Here is an 18,169-nt window from a genome sequence, read left to right as displayed (position 1 = left end):
AAAGCCTTTAACACTTTGTATAGATCCATCTGATCCACCAGATCGTTGAGATAACTGACATAAGAGGAGTCTTTTTTTCTGGATGGTGAAGAACAACAGCAGCCTTGTCAAGGTGTTAGTCCTGCCTGAAACACTTACTGTATCTGCTTTACTATCCTTCTTCATGTTAATCTAGAATCTTCATGTTAATCTAGAATCTTCATGTTAACCTAGAATATGGATTTTGCAACCTTACCAGGGAGTCTCTGTCATGTGTCTTCTCATTCCAGGTGTCCGAGTATGTGCAACAGAACACAGGCGTCAGACCCAACTTTGACATTGAATCATACAGAAGACTACTGAACATATTTAGGGATGTAAGTGATTCAGAATCTTCTCATTCTTTTTACATTTGCATTTGCCATTTCCAGACATGGGTTCAATTCCCCCACAAGGGTACATTGTGTAAAGCCCATTTCTGGTGTCCCCCTGCAGTGATTTTGCTAGAATATTGCTAAAAGTGGCGTAAAACTAAACTCACTCAGAGTTGTGTCCCTTGAGCCTGTCTAAGACCAGTGAGCATTTTTTTAATCCCAAATTCATGCTGAAAATGTTTCTTAGGCTGTCAGCACTCCACTTATTGTCGTGATTGTAAACTTAGATGACTGCATCACTTGGGGCTCTCCTCCCATGTTAACATAGTCAGGCAGACACACTTTAACTAAAATATTATTCCGAGTAGTGTTAGAAATAAACCACTCAATCATATCTGTCAAATTACAATACCCCAGGTGAATGACCTGAGCAGTCTGCAAGCTCTCCAGAAGGACCTGATTGACCTGCGAGATGAAATGCAAGCTGCCCAGGAGGCCAGAGGACCTGGCAATGTGACCCAAGACCTCAGCATGCTCATCTGTGGCCGACCCAACTCCTTCTTGCGGGTCAACCCTAACAACACGGACCTCTTCAGTGGGAGTTCTGGTTCAGGGCGGGTCGACATGGAGGAGTCTGAAGAACAAAAGATGAGGAGAGAGAAGGAGAGAGAGGATGAGATGAAGGAGTTCAGTGAGTACCATTTACTGTCATATGATGATGTTTCATAGAAGACTGGTAGACCAGTGTGGTAGACTTGGGGGTAAAGAAATATCTCTTCGTGCCGAAGCCACTGGTTGGATTTTCTTCATGCTGAAGCCACTGGTTGGATTCTCTGTATGGGCATGCTGTTTGAAATACATTTCTGAAGCCCTTTGCCTTGATGTTCTATGGAATATGGCTAAAAGCTGCATTAAAATTCACTAGCTAAGGAAAAATCTTTTTAACATCTTTATTAACAATCTTAGTGGGGTTGGGTCGCCAAGCTGTTAATGCGTTTGCACACATCGTGCTGAAGACCTAATTTCGATTTGCCACATTGGCACATTATTTTAAGCTTTTTTCAGGGGTCCTGTTGTGATATTGCTGGAACATTACAAGAAGCGGTGTTAACCCATACTCATTCATTCATTTTAACAATCTCACCAGATGCATCTGTTGTTTCTTTTGCACCATCAAAGAGAAATTAGTTCCATTCAAACTGGATCATTGACAACTATCAAAATATGGTGAAACAGTCAAACACTTTCATGTAGAAGTTGAATGGACCTACAAGAGTAAATTGAGTTATTCAAAGTTTGACACTGCAGGATTGATGTAGATTGGTGTTATACATAATTACTTCATTCTATAATAAATAAGTGAGTGTGTATTTTTTTGCAGCTTTTAGCAATATTCCAGCAATATTGTCGTGTGGGACACCAGAAATGGGCTTCATTCTTTGTATCCATATGAGGAATAGAAGATAATAACAAGGGTGGGGAAGAAGTGGCCTATCTAGGCCAGAATCTCCCCACTTTTCATAGAAAACAGAACAGAATATCCTAGTTTCAACAGGGGGAAAGTTTGGCCTTGGGGGGGGGGACTTTAGCCTAGCCAAACTTTCCCTGGGGTAAGAATATCCTAGGACAAAAGCTCCCTGGGGAAAGTTTGGCCTAGGCCAGATTCTCCCCAGGGAAAGTTTAGACAGGGGAAGAAATGGCCTGCTACACCGGGTCTTCAAGGTGACAAACTAACGCTTTATCCACTAGGCTACCTCACTGCCCTCATTATGAACGAACTACAATATCAAATGATGCTGCAGACTAGATTGTCAACATACCCCTGACAACTGAACAACTTATCTTTGCAGCTCCATTCTGCATGGACCTGTTTGCATCCTTTGAGGCAACGCCCTACACTCGTATCCTCTGGCGCCAGCTTAAGCCAGTCATCTTGGGTGTTATTCCATACGCCCCGGACAATGCTGCCACCAGGGCCATCATCAAGCAGGTCTGGTATATCCTATCTGATTGTTTTGTTTGTTTATGTTCAACCATATATCCTATCTGATTGTTTCGTTTGTTTATGTTCAACCATATATCCTATCTGACTGTTTTGTTTGTTTATGTTCAACCATATATCTATCTGATTGTTTCGTTTGTTTATGTTCAACCATATATCCTATCTGATTGTTTTGTTTGTTTATGTTCAACCATATATCCTATCTGATTGTTTTGTTTGGTTATGGCAGTGTATGGAATAGCCAAAAATCCAGCCAGACATCAGGGCTGATAACTTCAAAATGTTACCAGCCCAAAATGGATTTAACCAGACCAAATATGGTGAATTTACTCATATGTATGGAACATCTAAAAAAAATTACCAGACCATCGGGCTGGCTAGCTGTAAATTTAGACTGTCCGTCAGAAATCTAGACCGTCTCAGGTGGTCGGACGGGCCTTATTTCATACACTGTACTGTTTATGGTTAACCATATGAGGGCTGCTTGTAAATAATTGAGTCTGGGCTGGATAATCCAGTGACTGATATTGTGAGTAAGTCACCAAGGTACTTTGACAGTCAATCAAACAAGTCACCAAGCCAGACCACCCGATTATTGTTTTTGCCTCTTACTATCAGCAGTTTGCAGTAGACCAATATTAGCCCAGACTCTCTATGGGAGATCATATAATGTGCGAGATCAATTTGGAATATATATTTTTGTTTCACTTGACAGTAACCTTGCTAACATAATGGTAGGTTGAACTGACAACATCTGGTGTTTTTATAATGGAAAAAAGGGAACACAAGCAGATACTCTTGATTAGTAAAGGACAATAATATGATGAGAGGCTAGGTGTTTGGTAGTGAGGCAGCATGGTTCAAAATTTGACAATTGATTTATTAGTCAAGTCGTCCCGTGAACATCCGGGTTAGAATATTGATCTTCAGTAACCCATGCTTGTCGTAAGGGGTCGACTAACAGGATCGGGTGGTCAGGCGCGATGACTTGGTTGGCTTCGCCTCGGTGAATATCACATGTCCAATCATTGGGTCAACCTCACTAGAAGTCAATAATTGTTTTATTATATGACAAAGGTACTGAATACCTGTTCTTCTTTCACATGGACGATTTATTTCCTCTTCTTAGACAGTCATGATTATTCGTGGTGTCTGCCATTTTGATACAGATGGGACGTAACTCTAAACCAACACAACACGCTTCTTTATCTAGCGTGATGCACGCAGTGCGGAGTTCACACCTGGAATATCCCCATTCTATTTTTACCCATGGGAGGTGCTTGGATTGTGATATTAGCTTCTCGCGACGTGGTGAGGTTGACATCGCTTAGCGTCAAAGCTGTCATGTGACCATGTGGGCCAATCAGAAGGGCGGAAAAACTACACGTCATATAATAAATGTCTTCATATCCCAATTAAGTAGATTGATGCTGATGCTGTTGATCACTGGATTGTCTCAATTATTTACAGACTGCCGTCATGTTGTGGGATATTGCTGAGTGCGGCGTTAAACAATATCCAATCCATCCAATCACTGATGATGCTTTGTGTGATGAGTCTGTATCTGTTCTTACAGGCTAATGCCACCTTTGAGAACCTTGCCTCCCTCCTGGATGTTGCTGATGATTGGCTGGAGAACGTGTCCCCTAGAGTGTACAACTACCTCGACAACAGCACCACCATAGACTTACTCAGGGTAAGAGCATGATACTGAGTACTACCATCCATGACTCCAGCCAGGTTAGCTATGGACTGAATATGTGTACGTAGAATGAGCATGGAATTACACAAGATGCTGGCACAGTGATCTGAAAAGCAGTGTGCTAAACTCTAATACTGCTGTCTGTAATGGAATAACAGACATTACATTGGCTGTGAAATTAAATAACCTTCCAGATACCTTGAAAAACTCTGAATCATTACACACTTTCAAAACCCAACTCAGAGCCCCAGATAAGATTTAGCTCATGTGGGTACTGTACCCACTGTATTTTTTTGGAGTGGGTATTATGAATGTTGAGTGGGTATTTCTGTTACCCACTGCTTTCAAATATGTGAGTATTTCAGTCATTTTACTCACCTAAGTATTACGTCATTGAGTAAGTTTACTAAGCAGGTATGTTCTGCCTCATGTCATACCTAATCAAAACCAACTTAAATATAATGGAAATGATTTCATAAAAAATCACTCATCCTATACTGACAGTACAACACTTGTCCTATACTAACAATACAACTTGATAGCAATCGATGTCTTTTTCATTACGCAAGCGATTTTTATAAATATATTCCGTACGCATTTGGTTTAAACTTTTTGCGTATCTACCATTTTAAATGCGTAATTGGTACGCAACAATTATTTTTTCAATGCGTAATTGGAAATTTTCTATGCGTATTTTACCAGGATTCGCAGCTTATCTGGGCCTTGGCCAACTAGAGACATGTCTTTTTAAGAAAATGACTGAATCTTTTCTGTATGCGCTTTCAGCATGCCTCCGTGTGAAAAAGCGTTATTTATCTGGAACTCTTGTTGTGATGTTGCATTGTGTGATCTCACGTTAGTCATACCTCTGTGGAAGCCAGTTGTGGATGATAAATTGTTATTCAGCTGTCACCTGAGATATTAGCCTCACTGAATATTCCTTGCCTGTTACAGAGATTCACATCACGATCTGGATGTGCGAATCTGACTAAAGGGCTGAAGCTGCTTCAGGAAATCAACCCTGCCACCAATATCCCCACCTTCAACACCAGCACCTGCGACTACTTCTCCCGCTACCTCTACAACGGCCCCAACACCACGGGGTATGACTGGAGGGACTCACTCAACTACACCAACTACTTCATGTCCGAGATTAAGAAGTACCTGCAGGTATACTGTAGTTATACTTCTTTGTGTTTGTTGTCGTGGTTACCCGACAAATTTGGAAATATGTATCTGTCAGGTAAGCAGAGCAGTATGTAATTGAACTAGTTTAGATTTTCGCCAATTTAAGCAATATTTCAGCAGTATCACACGTGTTCATCAGAAATATGCTTCACGAATTGCATGCATATATAAAATTGAACCTGGGTGGTTGTCATGACGAGCAAAAGCTTCAACCACCAGGCTACACCACTACCACAACAGACTGAGAAGCATTAGACATGGAATGTACACCACTGTAAGTAGTAGTAATATCTGTGTGGTGTCCAGGGCAGGTTACAAATGTCTTGTAACAACTAAGTTAATGTACAATCAGCAGGGATTTATTTAGGCCTATCCAGAGGCCAGTATTCAGCTTTAATGAATGTCAAATAAAAGTTTCAATTTATCATAAAACAAATTCTCAGTTCAAGAGGATTAAACAAGGCCTGTCTGAGATTCAGCATAATGTGTTTAGAGTGAATCATCCATGTTAAACTGTGGCATGGTGTCTCACAGGTCAAGTACTATAAAAGTCCAGTACAAGCCGCCAACACCAAACGTGCATGCGTGTCACTGTAGGAATGCAGTTGTCTTGAATGTGACATTGAACCCTATTGCACACTGCCATCCCTCCCCATTGTTATAAAATATTCCAAATGTAGTGTTTCAGATTTGACAAGTTCCGACCATATCCATCCGAGTACTCCCTGTTAAAGGACAGCCTGGATATGATACAGACCAACACCTTCTGGGCAGGTAGGGTATATAGAGAATCTCACCCAAGTGTCTTCTGAAATCAATTATATCAACACGAGTTGATAAAGTTACAAATATCCGAGGCTTCACTATCAACGAGTGTTGATATATTTGATATCAGAAGACACGAGGGTGAGATTCTATTTATCATCCAAAATCACTTTTCATTAATTTTCAATGAAATATGTACATCTCTCAACACGGTACTGCCATTACACTTGCAGTGCAGCGATGCCATAGCATTGTGACGTCATCAAGTACATGACGTCATAGCATTGTCAGGGCATTGTACAAAATCTACTGTCAAAACGATATCTCCTAGGAGATATCGTTTGATCTCACACAAGCGATATCTCCTGTGGAACACAGTTTTGGATGATAAACTGTGGGATGCACACACACAAATGCTTGCATGCATCATACCTTCTAGTTCGTGTACTAAATTACACTAAGATAATCGATCTCATCTAAATCTTACCACTATGATTACATTTTGCTTACCTCTTTAACTGCATTTATATATTTCAGAGATTAATGGAGCTTGTCCCAGGCAATTTATTTGGTAATGCTCTCTTTGTCTTTTCCTCCAGCTCTGGTATTTGAAACTGATGAGGATGCAGCATCTGTCCCAAATTACATTTCCTACAAGATCAGAATGGACACAGACAAAGTAGACAGCACAAAGAAAGTACAAGACAAGTACTGGAGCCCAGGCCCCAGGGCCCGAACTGGCATTGACACCAAATACCTGACGTATGGCTTTGCCTTCCTGCAGGATATGGTTGACCACGCAATCATCCGGGTGCAAACTGGTGTGGAGGAGGAAGTGGGGGTGTATTTGCAGCAGTTCCCTTACCCTTGCTGGGTAAAGAACAGGTTAGTTCCCCTACCCTTGCTCTGTCAGGAACAGGTTAGTTCCCCTCCTCTTGCTACGTCAAGAACAGGTTAGTTCCCCTACCCTTGCTACGTCAGGAACGGGTTAGTTCCTCTTCCCTTGCTACGTCAAGAACAGGTTAGTTCCCCTACCCTTGCTACATCAGGAACAGGTTAGTTCCCCTACCCTTGCTATGTCAGGACAGGTTAGTTCCTCTTCCCTTGCTATGTCAGGACAGGTTAGTTCCCCTACCCTTGCTACGTCAAGAACAGGTTAGTTCCCCTACCCTTGCTATGTCAGGAACAGGTTAGATCCCCTACCCTTGCTCCGTCAGGAACAGGTTAGTTCCCCTACCCTTTCTACGTCAAGAACAGGTTAGATCCCCTATCCCTGCTACGGTAGGGACAGGTTAGTTCCCCTACCCTTGCTACGTCAAGAACAGGTTAGATCCCCTACCCTTGCTACGTCAGGAACAGGTTAGTTCCCCTACCCTTGCTCTGTCAGGAACAGGTTAGATCCCCTACCCTTGCTACGTCAGGAACAGGTTAGTTCCTCTTCCCTTGCTACGTCAAGAACAGGTTAGTTCCCCTACCCTTGCTCGTCAGGAACAGGTTAGATCCCCTACCCCTACCCTTGCTACTGCCAGGAACAGGTTAGTTCCCCAGGAACAGGTTAGTTCCCTACCCTTGCTACGTCAGGAACAGGTTAGTTCCCCTACCCTTGCTCTGTCAGGAACAGGTTAGTTCCCCTACCCTTGCTTTGCTTTCGTCAAGAACAGGTTAGATCCCCTACCCTTGCTAATCGTCAGGAACAGGTTAGTTCCCCTACCCTTGCTATGTCAGGAACAGGTTAGTTCCCCTACCCTTGCTTTATGTCAGGAACAGGTTAGTTCCCCTAGAACAGGTTAGATCCCCTACCCTTGCTCTGTCAGGAACAGGTTAGTTCCCCCCTACCCAGGTTGTTCCCCTACCCTTGCTCTGTCAGGAACAGGTTAGTTCCCCTACCCTTGCTACGTCAGGAACAGGTTAGTTCCCCTACCCTTGCTACGTCAAGAACAGGTTAGATCCCCTATCCCTGCTACGGTAGGGACAGGTTAGTTCCCCTACCCTTGCTACGTCAAGAACAGGTTAGATCCCCTACCCTTGCTACGTCAGGAACAGGTTAGTTCCCCTACCCTTGCTACGTCAGGAACAGGTTAGATCCCCTACCCTTGCTACGTCAGGAACAGGTTAGTTCCTCTTCCCTTGCTACGTCAAGAACAGGTTAGTTCCCCTACCCTTGCTACGTCAGGAACAGGTTAGATCCCCTACCCTTGCTACGTCAGGAACAGGTTAGTTCCCCTACCCTTGCTACGTCAGGAACAGGTTAGTTCCCCTACCCTTGCTCTGTCAGGAACAGGTTAGTTCCTCTTCCCTTGCTACGTCAGGAACAGGTTAGATCCCCTACCCTTGCTCTGTCAGGAACAGGTTAGTTCCTCTTCCCTTGCTACACGTCAGGAACAGGTTAGTTCCCCTACCCTTGCTCTGTCAGGAACAGGTTAGTTCCCCTCCTCTTGCTATGTCAAGAACAGGTTAGTTCCCCTACCCTTGCTACATCAAGAACAGGTTAGATCCCCTACCCTTGCTACGTCAGGAACAGGTTAGTTCCCCTACCCTTGCTACGTCAGGAACAGGTTAGTTCCCCTACCCTTGCTACGTCAAGAACAGGTTAGTTCCCCTACCCTTGCTATGTCAGGAACAGGTTAGTTCCCCTACCCTTGCTATGTCAGGAACAGGTTAGTTCCCCTACCCTTGCTACGTCAGGAACAGGTTAGTTCCCCTACCCTTGCTACGTCAAGAACAGGTTAGATCCCCTACCCTTGCTACGTCAGGAACAGGTTAGTTCCCTACCCATGCTACGTCAGGAACAGGTTAGTTCCTCTTCCCTTGCTACATCAGGAACAGGTTAGATCCCCTACCCTTGCTACGTCAGGAACAGGTTAGTTCCTCTTCCCTTGCTATGTCAGGAACAGGTTAGATCCCCTACCCTTGCTACGTCAAGAACAGGTTAGTTCCCCTACCCTTGCTATGTCAGGAACAGGTTAGATAATCCTCCCATGCTACGTCAGGAACAGGTTAGATCCCCTACCCTTGCTACGTCAGGAACAGGTTAGTTCCCCCTATTATAAGGAACAATTCACCTGACTCTTTCACTTTTGTGTTATATCAGGTTTACAATGACGATATCTCGGAGCATGCCAATGTTCATGGTGTTAGCATGGATCTACTCAGTGGCCATGATCGTGAAGGGGATTGTGTACGAGAAGGAACGTCGTCTGAAGGAGGTGATGAAGATGATGGGGCTGGGTAACGGGGTCCACTGGCTGGCCTGGTTCATCAACGCCTTTGTCATGATGATCATCACTGTCGTCATGCTTGTGGCAGTGCTCAAGGTAGGTGCTTGTTGGGTGCACAAAGTGCTTATCCTGGTGCTGAAGGTATACTTGAAATCATTTCATATGAATAAAAATGTCAACAGTAATAACTCACTGACTTCTTATTTAATCAGTGACACAAAAACTAATACTTATCAGTGACATTGGTCAGTGCAACAATGGAACACAAGCCCTGCCTGCTCTATTATCAGGCAATCAGAAAACAGCATATTTGGCTTATGTAAGCGGTAAGGCTAAATTAATAGATTGGTTGGCCAATCAAGTTCCCCCAATCAGGTATATTTTAGAATACTTGGAAACAATTTATTTCTAGTTCTGCTGAGGGTTTGGAAACATTGGCCATAATACATCACACAATTGTCATATTTCAGCCCATTTTTATGTTTATTTTTAGGGCGGTAAAATCATGGAGCACTCGGACCCATCTGTTATCTTTGTGTTCTTGTTGGCGTTCACGCTGGCAACCATCATGCAGTGTTTCCTGATCAGCGTGTTCTTCTCCCGAGCCAACCTGGCGGCAGTGTGTGGGGGCTTCTTGTACTTCCTCTTGTACATGCCGTACACCCAGGTGGTGCAGTGGGAGGAATACATCAGCACCTCCATCAAGCTGGCCTCTGTGAGTACCACTCACCTCGCTCACACAACCACTCATTCAGCTACTCTCTCAACCACTCATATGACGTCTCAACCACTAGCTTAACCACTCACCCACTCTCTCAACCATTCACTTACCCCTCACTGATTCACTGGATTGTCTGGACCAGATTATTTACAGACTACAGTGTTTTGGCTGAAACATTGCTGAGTGCTGTATTAAGTAACAGAAACATACTCACTGGTATGAAGCCTGTTTTACGAGGTCCAACTACTTTTGTGTTATATGTGTTTCTGTAGTTCCATTGTTGATGGGGCAGTGGGATAGCCTAATGGTTAAAGCGTTGGTTCGTCACGCTGAAGACCCGGGTTCGAATCCCCACATGGGCACAATGTGTGAAGCCCATTTCTGGTGTCCCCCGCTGTGATGTTGCTGGAATATTGCTAAAAGCGGCGTAAAACCAAACTCAGTCAGTCAGTCCATTGTTGATTTGGCCTTGAAAAGCCCCTAGAAAGGCCATAAATGTAGTGGCTGATAATCTGTACCAACCCTGGTGATTTTGTTGATTATTGTTGAAGTCCCGATGCTTCCTACTTGCAGTGCCTGTCATCAAGTGTAGCGTTTGGATTTGGCTGCAGCTATATATCTCGCTATGAAGAACAGATGACTGGTCTACAGTGGAGCAACATCGCTGACAGCCCCATCCCCGACGATGACTTCAGCATGGCGCGGTGTATCCTAATGATGTTGGCTGATGCTTTCATCTATGGCCTCTTCACCTGGTACATTGAAGCTGTCTTTCCAGGTATGTTCGCCATGTCTATTTTGTCAAAGGTCAAATAGTCCAGAATTCTGAGGTGATGGAGGTTATCTATTTTACCCTTAGTTTTGTAACTAAGAAACTGGAAAAACGATGTAGGTTTGCTACCTTGGTCCACAATGGCTGAAGCTTTTCTTGGTAGGTTTCCTGTAGGGATTCTGGTTCAGAATAGGTCCATGGTTGCTGAAGCTTTTCTTTAGGGGTGCATATTGGGTATTTAGGTCAAGAATCAATCAACAGTTGCTGAAGCATTTTTCGGGCAAGAATAGGTGCAGAGTTGCTGAAGCCTTTCTCTAGGGGTACACATTGGGTATTTAGGGCAAGAATAGATCCAGAAGAGCACCCTGTTATGATTCTTTGTGAAAACAGGTCCCACAGAATAGAACCCAGGATTTCAGCATGGTATTTCAACCACAATGCTATTCGTCACCTCTAAATTATTAGATATATATATTTTCACAATTTGAACATTCCTGTCATTTTCAGGCCAGTATGGAATCCCTCGCAAATGGTACTTCCCCATCCAGAAAACCTACTGGTGTGGACAGCGTTACCAAGGAGACTCAAACTTCATGGGCAACCCTGAAGCAGCCAACATGGAAATGAACTGTGAGTAATATTGATGAGCTAGATGTCTCTGAAATATTGAACCAACTATGCCTTGCTTTGTAACATATAACATCTTCGTTGGTGTCAATTTGTTTTGCCTATGTAATTGTGAGTTAGAGGTGAATGACAGAATCTGTTGCAGGTGACAAGGAGAATCTAGAGGCAGTGCCCCCTAACAGTAAAGTGGGTGTGTCCATACACAACCTTACTAAGGTGTACAAGACTGGGAAAAAACTGGCAGTAGATGGGTTGTCGCTCAACTTCTATGAGGGTCAGATAACATCTTTCCTTGGACACAACGGTGCAGGAAAAACTACAACCATGTAAGTAGGCCAGTGGTTTTTCAAATTTTGTGCTGTCATTACTCAAATCCTTGAACACAACCAGGTACGTAGACCGGGGCCTTATCCAAGAGGCATTACTTGGCACTGTCAATACTTAAATCCTTGAACACAACCATGTAAGTAGGCCAAGGCTTCGTCCAAGAGGCATTACTTGGCACTGTTATTACTTAAATCCTTGAACACAACCATGTAATTAGGCCAAGGCTTCGTCCAAGAGGCTTTACTTGGCACTATTATTACTTTAATCCTTGAACACAACCATGCAATTAGGCCAAGGCTTTGTCCAAGAGGCATTACTTGGCACTGTTATTACTTAGGTCCTTGAACACAACCATGTAATTAGGCCAAGGCTCGTCCAAGAGGCATTTTTAAGCATTGTCGTTACTCACACAACCATTGGAGAGTTGTAGTCAGTTCTTAGGCCATAGACCCACGAGGATTCGGTTAACAATTGATCTTCAGTTACCCATGCTTGTCATAAGAGGCAACTAACAGGATCGGAGTTATCAGGCTCGCTGACTTGGGTGACACATGTCATCACATCCCAATTGCATAGATCTATGCTCTTGCTTTTGATCACTGGATTGTCTGGTCCAGACTAGATTATTTACAGACCGCCGCCATACAGCTGGAATATTGCTGAGTGCGGAGTAAAGCTAAACTCACTCACTCTAAAGCCATAGACATGGACCTGTATCCCTTGTGAGCTGAATATTTGCACTAGTGGCTGTAGTACTCGTGAAAATAAGAACCTTTGTTTTGTCTTGTGATGAAATGCTGATTTACATGCCATATGGCTAAAGCTGAATATACCGTCAGTGTTGACAATGTGCTGCATGTTGTTTCCCAGGTCCATCCTGACAGGCCTGTTCCCTCCTACAAGTGGCACAGCGTATATCAACGAAAAGGACATTCCTCCCAGATGGATGATATCAGGAGCAGTCTGGGAATGTGTCCACAGCATAATGTTCTCTTTGACCTGTAAGTATCTTCTTCTGTACTTATATAGGACATGAATGTATGTGACCCTTTCTTTTATGGTGATGCAATCTGATGTCCAGAGTTGTACCCCTTAGATGAAGAAGAATCTTTTGATCATGTATGTATTCAGATGTATTCTGATTCTGATTCTTGTCATGTTTGTGTGATTGTAACATTAGTGGTAAAAGTCCATGGCCTATATCACTTTCCGCTGTGAGAGTCAGCACATTATGTGACCAAACTAGGCTGAGGGTTGTGTTTGATAACTGGCTACCTCGCCCACTCACTCGCTCACTCACCATTTAGTCACTCACTCACCATGACTGCTATGTCGAATCAATTACATCCCTGGACCCGCGGTCTCACTATGATGGTATTGAGTAAGAAATGCTTCCTTGAATGCATTTTATTCTCAACAATCATTGGTCAGAGCACCTATTTGTATCCATCTACTGGAGGCAGACTGGGACTTGATTCTTTGGGTCAAACTATCACTAAACCTCATAGCATATTCCCGGGTAATGGAGGTACTGTATACAAACCCCTCAGCAAAGGTGACATGGCAGGTTTTCTGAAAGCGATTTGCCATTAGTTAACCATAGGCATAAACTAAAGACTGTTAACTGTCATTGTGTTCAGCCTAACAGTAGAGGAGCACATCTGGTTCTATGCCCGACTCAAGGGAAGGACCAATGCAGAGGTGAAGCAAGAACTGCCTCAGATGGTCAAAGATGTCGGACTGCCCAACAAGATCAAAGAAATCTCCAAGAACCTGTCAGGTCAGTTGTACATCTTTAGAGGGTGTGGAGACTGTGTGGTGGTGGCAGATGTCTGTTTGGTTAGTGGATTGAATCGCATGTTACAGAAAAAGGTTGTTTGAACTAACAAAAATTGAAAGCATTCTAGTTTTCATTGTAAGCCCATGTTGTATAGTATATTTATTAACTAGACATTTTTTTTAAGGCTATGTAACTTGCTGTTTCTATCAGAATCCTCATTGGCAATTTGGTCATATATCAGCTCTTGTCTCACTTCAGACGGATTAGTTGGTAAGTCGGTATGTATTTAATAGTTCCAAAGATTTCCATTGAATAAGCCACCTCACTGAATATCCTGGCTTGTGTTTATGGTTGGTCTCTGTGTGTGTTACAGGGGGTATGAAGCGGAAGTTGTCAGTGGCTATTGCATTTGTGGGTGGATCTCGCACGGTCATCTTGGATGAACCTACAGCTGGTGTTGACCCATACGCTCGCAGAGCCATCTGGGATCTGCTCGTCAAACTGAGAACAAGTAAGCAAACACTTTACCTCTGGTTGACATTAAACCTGATTATCACTGGTGTATGGGGTGTGGTGTTATGGACTCTAATGGTTTTACAAAGAAGAAGAAGTTACCATGACATATCACAAAAATTAGTTTGTGCTGAGAAAATGTTCATTGCAAAGTAATAAAATATATAGCGCAGTGTTTACTGCAATGTTTGTAGGAATGATGAACAATAAGAGTCACTGTGATACAGCCGGTTGCCCAGTGCATATCAGGTTGACATTCACATGCTTAAAGTGGCATTAATGCAGGAAGATAAGTTTAAAAAACCAAAACACTTTCATGACAAGTACAAATTTCCTCCAACTAATTTACAAAGAGTTTTAGTTCTTTAATTACATCTGAAGCCCAAACAAACAAATAGCTTGTTAAAGTGTAACCTTGTGTTGATCTTCCAGACCGTACCATCATAATGTCCACCCACCACATGGATGAAGCCGACATCCTTGGGGACCGCATCGCCATCATCTCACATGGCCGACTCTGCTGTTGTGGCTCTAGCCTCTTCCTTAAGAACCGCTTCGGCAGTGGCTACTACTTGACCCTTGTCCGCCAGGATGACCAGGAGCAGAAAGAGGTTGAAGCCATGGACGTAATCAAACCTAAACCCAGCAGGCCATCCACTGCCGGCAGCATCCGCTCCACCATTGATGTTGTGGTGAGTTACCTGGGATCCTTGGTAATGGATTCCAATGACTTTACGTAAAGATTGTTTCTGTTTTCTGAAGTGAATAATCATTTCTTAGTTTTGTTAACAGTTGTTAGTTTTGTTAAGATTGTTTCTGTTTCTTTAGTGAATAATCGTTTCTTAATTTGTTAACATTTAAGATAGAAAATTATCTTTACAACATGATGTAAAATTAAATATCTCAGCTCTGTATTTAAGTTCTGAATCCTTATGAAACCTCGCTAGAGCTGCATCATCAACAAATTTAATCTTAAGATAAACTAGGATTGCCTCCTGGGCAATACTGGCGGTCTTCAGACCTCCCCATACACCCCCCGTGGCTACCTTTACTTGTACCGTTTCTTTGGACGCCAGCTGGACAGTCGATTTTAACTCTCGGGGTTACGGGTGTTTGAAGTGTTTTGAAGTGTATTCCTGGCAATTCCAGGACACTAATTGTTTTGACTGTAGACCTAAGAACAAGCGGAGTTGCGGCCTGTTAAAGGGGAACTATTTCTGTAGGCACTGAAAAACCACGAAGCGGCGACTGTGGCTAGATTTTACTGGCGCTTCCTGTGATATGAGATAACTGGCTGAAGGAAGCGACAGTAAAATCTAGCAACGCTCGCCGCTTCCTTCACTTAGTTATCTCACAACTGAAAAAATTCGAAATCCTCATGTCCCGCCCTGTCTGGGCGTAATTGTGGCGTAACTATTGACTTTTACATAATAATAATGTGAAGCAAAATTGTTCTACATTTCATTGTCTACAGTTTGGTACCTTCAAAAAGGACATCCATTGTGTTTTCGTAGAGCTGTGAACCCTATAAAAATGCGTTTCGCCAAAAATTGACCAACTTCCAAGGGCAATAACTCCGACACTATTCAAGATATCGACATGCATTGAACAACCTAAGTAGTCCGGAGTGTGGGCTTTAAAACGATATATAGAACACTATTGTACTATTTGCCGTTCAGGAGCAGCAGATTGTTAAACACAGGCACCGTAAAAAAAGTGCGGAAATGTGCAAAATTCGCGAAGGCTGTGTTTGTGTCGTAATGGTGACGTTATTATTGATTTTTTCATAACCATGATGTGAAGCAAAGATGTTTCCCATCCAATTACCTAGAGGATGGTACTTAGAAAAATGGAATACATCGATTTTTCGCAGAGTTGTGACCTTTTTCTTAACCCTATGAAAATGCGTCTTAGAAAAATCACCAACTTCCAAGGGCGATCACTCCAAAACCATTCAAGATATCGACATGCCTTGAGCAAACTAAGTAGTCCAGAGTATGGGCTTTCCAACAGCGTATCGAACACGATTGTACTATATGCCGTTCTGGAGAAGAAGATTTTGAAAGACAGGCACCGTCAAATCATGAAAATCGGCAAAAAAATCAGTTTTTTCAAAATAGCGGAAAAATTTGACCTGCCGGTAACTTCCGGTATGTGTTGAATCGACAGGGAATGATGTTGTCTACATTGAGTGAAAATTTGGTCAATCTACCTCTTATAGTTTTTGAGTTATTCAGGTGCAAAGATTTCGACATTTTGGGTTCTCTGCCTTTACCGGAAGCCGGAAGTAGGGATTTTTTCGACTATGTATCAATTTCAGCATACAGGCTATCATCCCTGAAACTTTCATGAAAATCGACCCAGCGGTTAGGTCAGGAGAGCTGTCACAAAAAACGTACAAATAATAATAAGAATAAGAAGAATAATAATTCGGATATCGGATGGTTTCCTGATGAGCGAGTGAGTTTAATTGTAATTTTGAAAAGTCAGCAGCAGTGTTTTGAGTAATGATATTTTAGGCAATTGTTTCATTGACAGGGAACTCTATAGAGGATATTGTTTGAGTGCCCATGTCATACTATGTTTACGACACGAGTGCCTAAATGTTAAGTATTTCGGCGAGAGCAAGGGATATACCGATCTTTAGAGCACGCAAGTATGAAAAATATGAACCCCGATATTTTTGCCCTCGTAGGTAATAAAATCTTTTATCATTACATATCAGCCAACATTTGAGATGGATGATGAAGGTTACTCTGAGCGACCAGACAGTGACAAGACCAGCAGTACAAACAGCAGTGACCCACCTACACCACCACCAGAGGGAGCCACTATGATGCGAGGCAAGTCTTTAGTGGATCACATGTACAGAAACACAGGGCGGTTCCTGTAACAGTTTGTCTCATATAGGAATAAACAGGAAACCTTCCTTTAGCTTGAGTTTATGTATGTCATGTGACCACCATCACAGTTTGGATGAACAAATCTTTACATTATTTTAACCAAATTTCATCAGTGTGAAAATGTTATGAATATTGACCAAAAATATTGTAATTTGAGCTAGGTATCGACCTCTATGTAATCATTATCACATATATAACCAATTAAACTTCAAACAAAACTGGGGGCAGTTGGATAGCCTAGTGGTTAAAGTGTTTGCTTGTCACGCCGAAGACCAAGGTTTGATTCCCCACATGGATATAATGTATAAAGCCCATTTCTGGTGTCCCCTGTCGGGTTATTGCTGGAATATTGTCAAAAGTAGTGTAAAACTAATCTCATTCACTCACTTCCTCAAAAATGAATGCATATGTTATGTACAGCGAAAACCCACATTCTAATCATTATTGTTTTCTTCACTAAGGTTTCTCAGTACAACGACTTACTGCCTTCATACAGAAGTATGTGAGTGGAGCCAGGCTGACGAGGACAACAACACAGAGCTGTGTTACCAGCTGCCAGAGGAGGCAGCTCACAGTGGAGACTTTGAGGCCTTGTTCTCTCAGTTAGAGATGTGCCACTTTGACCTCGGCATCTCCAGCTTTGGAATCTCTGACACCAGTCTGGAGGAGGTATGACCATCTTCTCATTGTTCGGGGTGGTGGGGAAGCCGAGATGGTTAAAAGCATCCGCACGTCATGCAGAAGACCATGTTCGATTTCCCATATGGGTACAGTGTGTTAAGCCCATTTCTTGTGTCCCCATGCCATGATATTGCTGAAATATTGCTAAAAGCAGCGTAAAACTAAACTCACTCACTCAGTCTGATTGTTGAGTAAGAAAGATCGGGTCAGGAGTTTGTTGTACTTTGTGGAGAGCAGGGATAGCCAAGTCACCTGAGGCATGGTAATTTGCATCATTTCCTGGGTTTGAATCCAAGATTTGCCCTAATTATATTTCTTGGTTTATCATCGCCAAAGTGAAGACCTGGATTACTTCAGACTTTCTTCCAACCAGTGTATGAAATAAGCCAAATATCCAGTCAGACATCAGGGCTGGTAACTTCAAACTGTTACCAGCCCAAAATGGATTTAACCAGACCAAATATTGTGAATTTACTCAGATGTATGGAACATCTGAATTTTTTTCGAGACCATCAGGCTGGCCAGCTGTAAGTTTAGACCGTCCGTCAGAAATCTAGACCGTCTCGGGTGGTCAGAACTGTTCATCAGCTACTCATGCTTGTTGTAAGAGCTGACTA

At 42.8% G+C, this 18,169-nt stretch overlaps 1 protein-coding gene and 1 long non-coding RNA gene across 2 annotated transcripts in view; one reads left to right on the top strand and one right to left on the bottom strand.

Moving 5' to 3' along the window:
- The window catches only part of LOC124267007 (phospholipid-transporting ATPase ABCA1-like), a 79,150-nt gene that overhangs the window by 31,375 nt on the left and 29,606 nt on the right, over positions 1-18,169 (top strand). The window contains 20 exon segments of the mRNA XM_046701850.1: positions 270-356; positions 771-1,044; positions 2,204-2,343; positions 3,932-4,051; positions 5,012-5,227; positions 5,926-6,019; positions 6,610-6,895; positions 9,102-9,324; positions 9,722-9,943; positions 10,523-10,727; positions 11,229-11,351; positions 11,494-11,674; positions 12,546-12,607; positions 12,610-12,676; positions 13,316-13,455; positions 13,829-13,966; positions 14,401-14,660; positions 16,694-16,811; positions 17,333-17,389; positions 17,392-17,540. Of these exon segments, the coding sequence (XP_046557806.1) occupies positions 270-356; positions 771-1,044; positions 2,204-2,343; positions 3,932-4,051; positions 5,012-5,227; positions 5,926-6,019; positions 6,610-6,895; positions 9,102-9,324; positions 9,722-9,943; positions 10,523-10,727; positions 11,229-11,351; positions 11,494-11,674; positions 12,546-12,607; positions 12,610-12,676; positions 13,316-13,455; positions 13,829-13,966; positions 14,401-14,660; positions 16,694-16,811; positions 17,333-17,389; positions 17,392-17,540 (3,162 nt within the window).
- Positions 2,691-18,128, bottom strand: LOC124267008. The gene is made up of 3 exons (XR_006895925.1): positions 18,043-18,128; positions 17,303-17,305; positions 2,691-2,702 (listed from the first exon to the last, which is right to left on the bottom strand). It is a non-coding gene; the product is annotated as an uncharacterized LOC124267008 (long non-coding RNA).

Source organism: Haliotis rubra, unplaced genomic scaffold, assembly GCF_003918875.1.
Source record: "Haliotis rubra isolate DU_JTF1 unplaced genomic scaffold, ASM391887v1 Scf1295, whole genome shotgun sequence".
Lineage (NCBI taxonomy): Eukaryota > Metazoa > Mollusca > Gastropoda > Lepetellida > Haliotidae > Haliotis > Haliotis rubra.
This window is presented reverse-complemented; position numbering and strand designations above follow the sequence as displayed.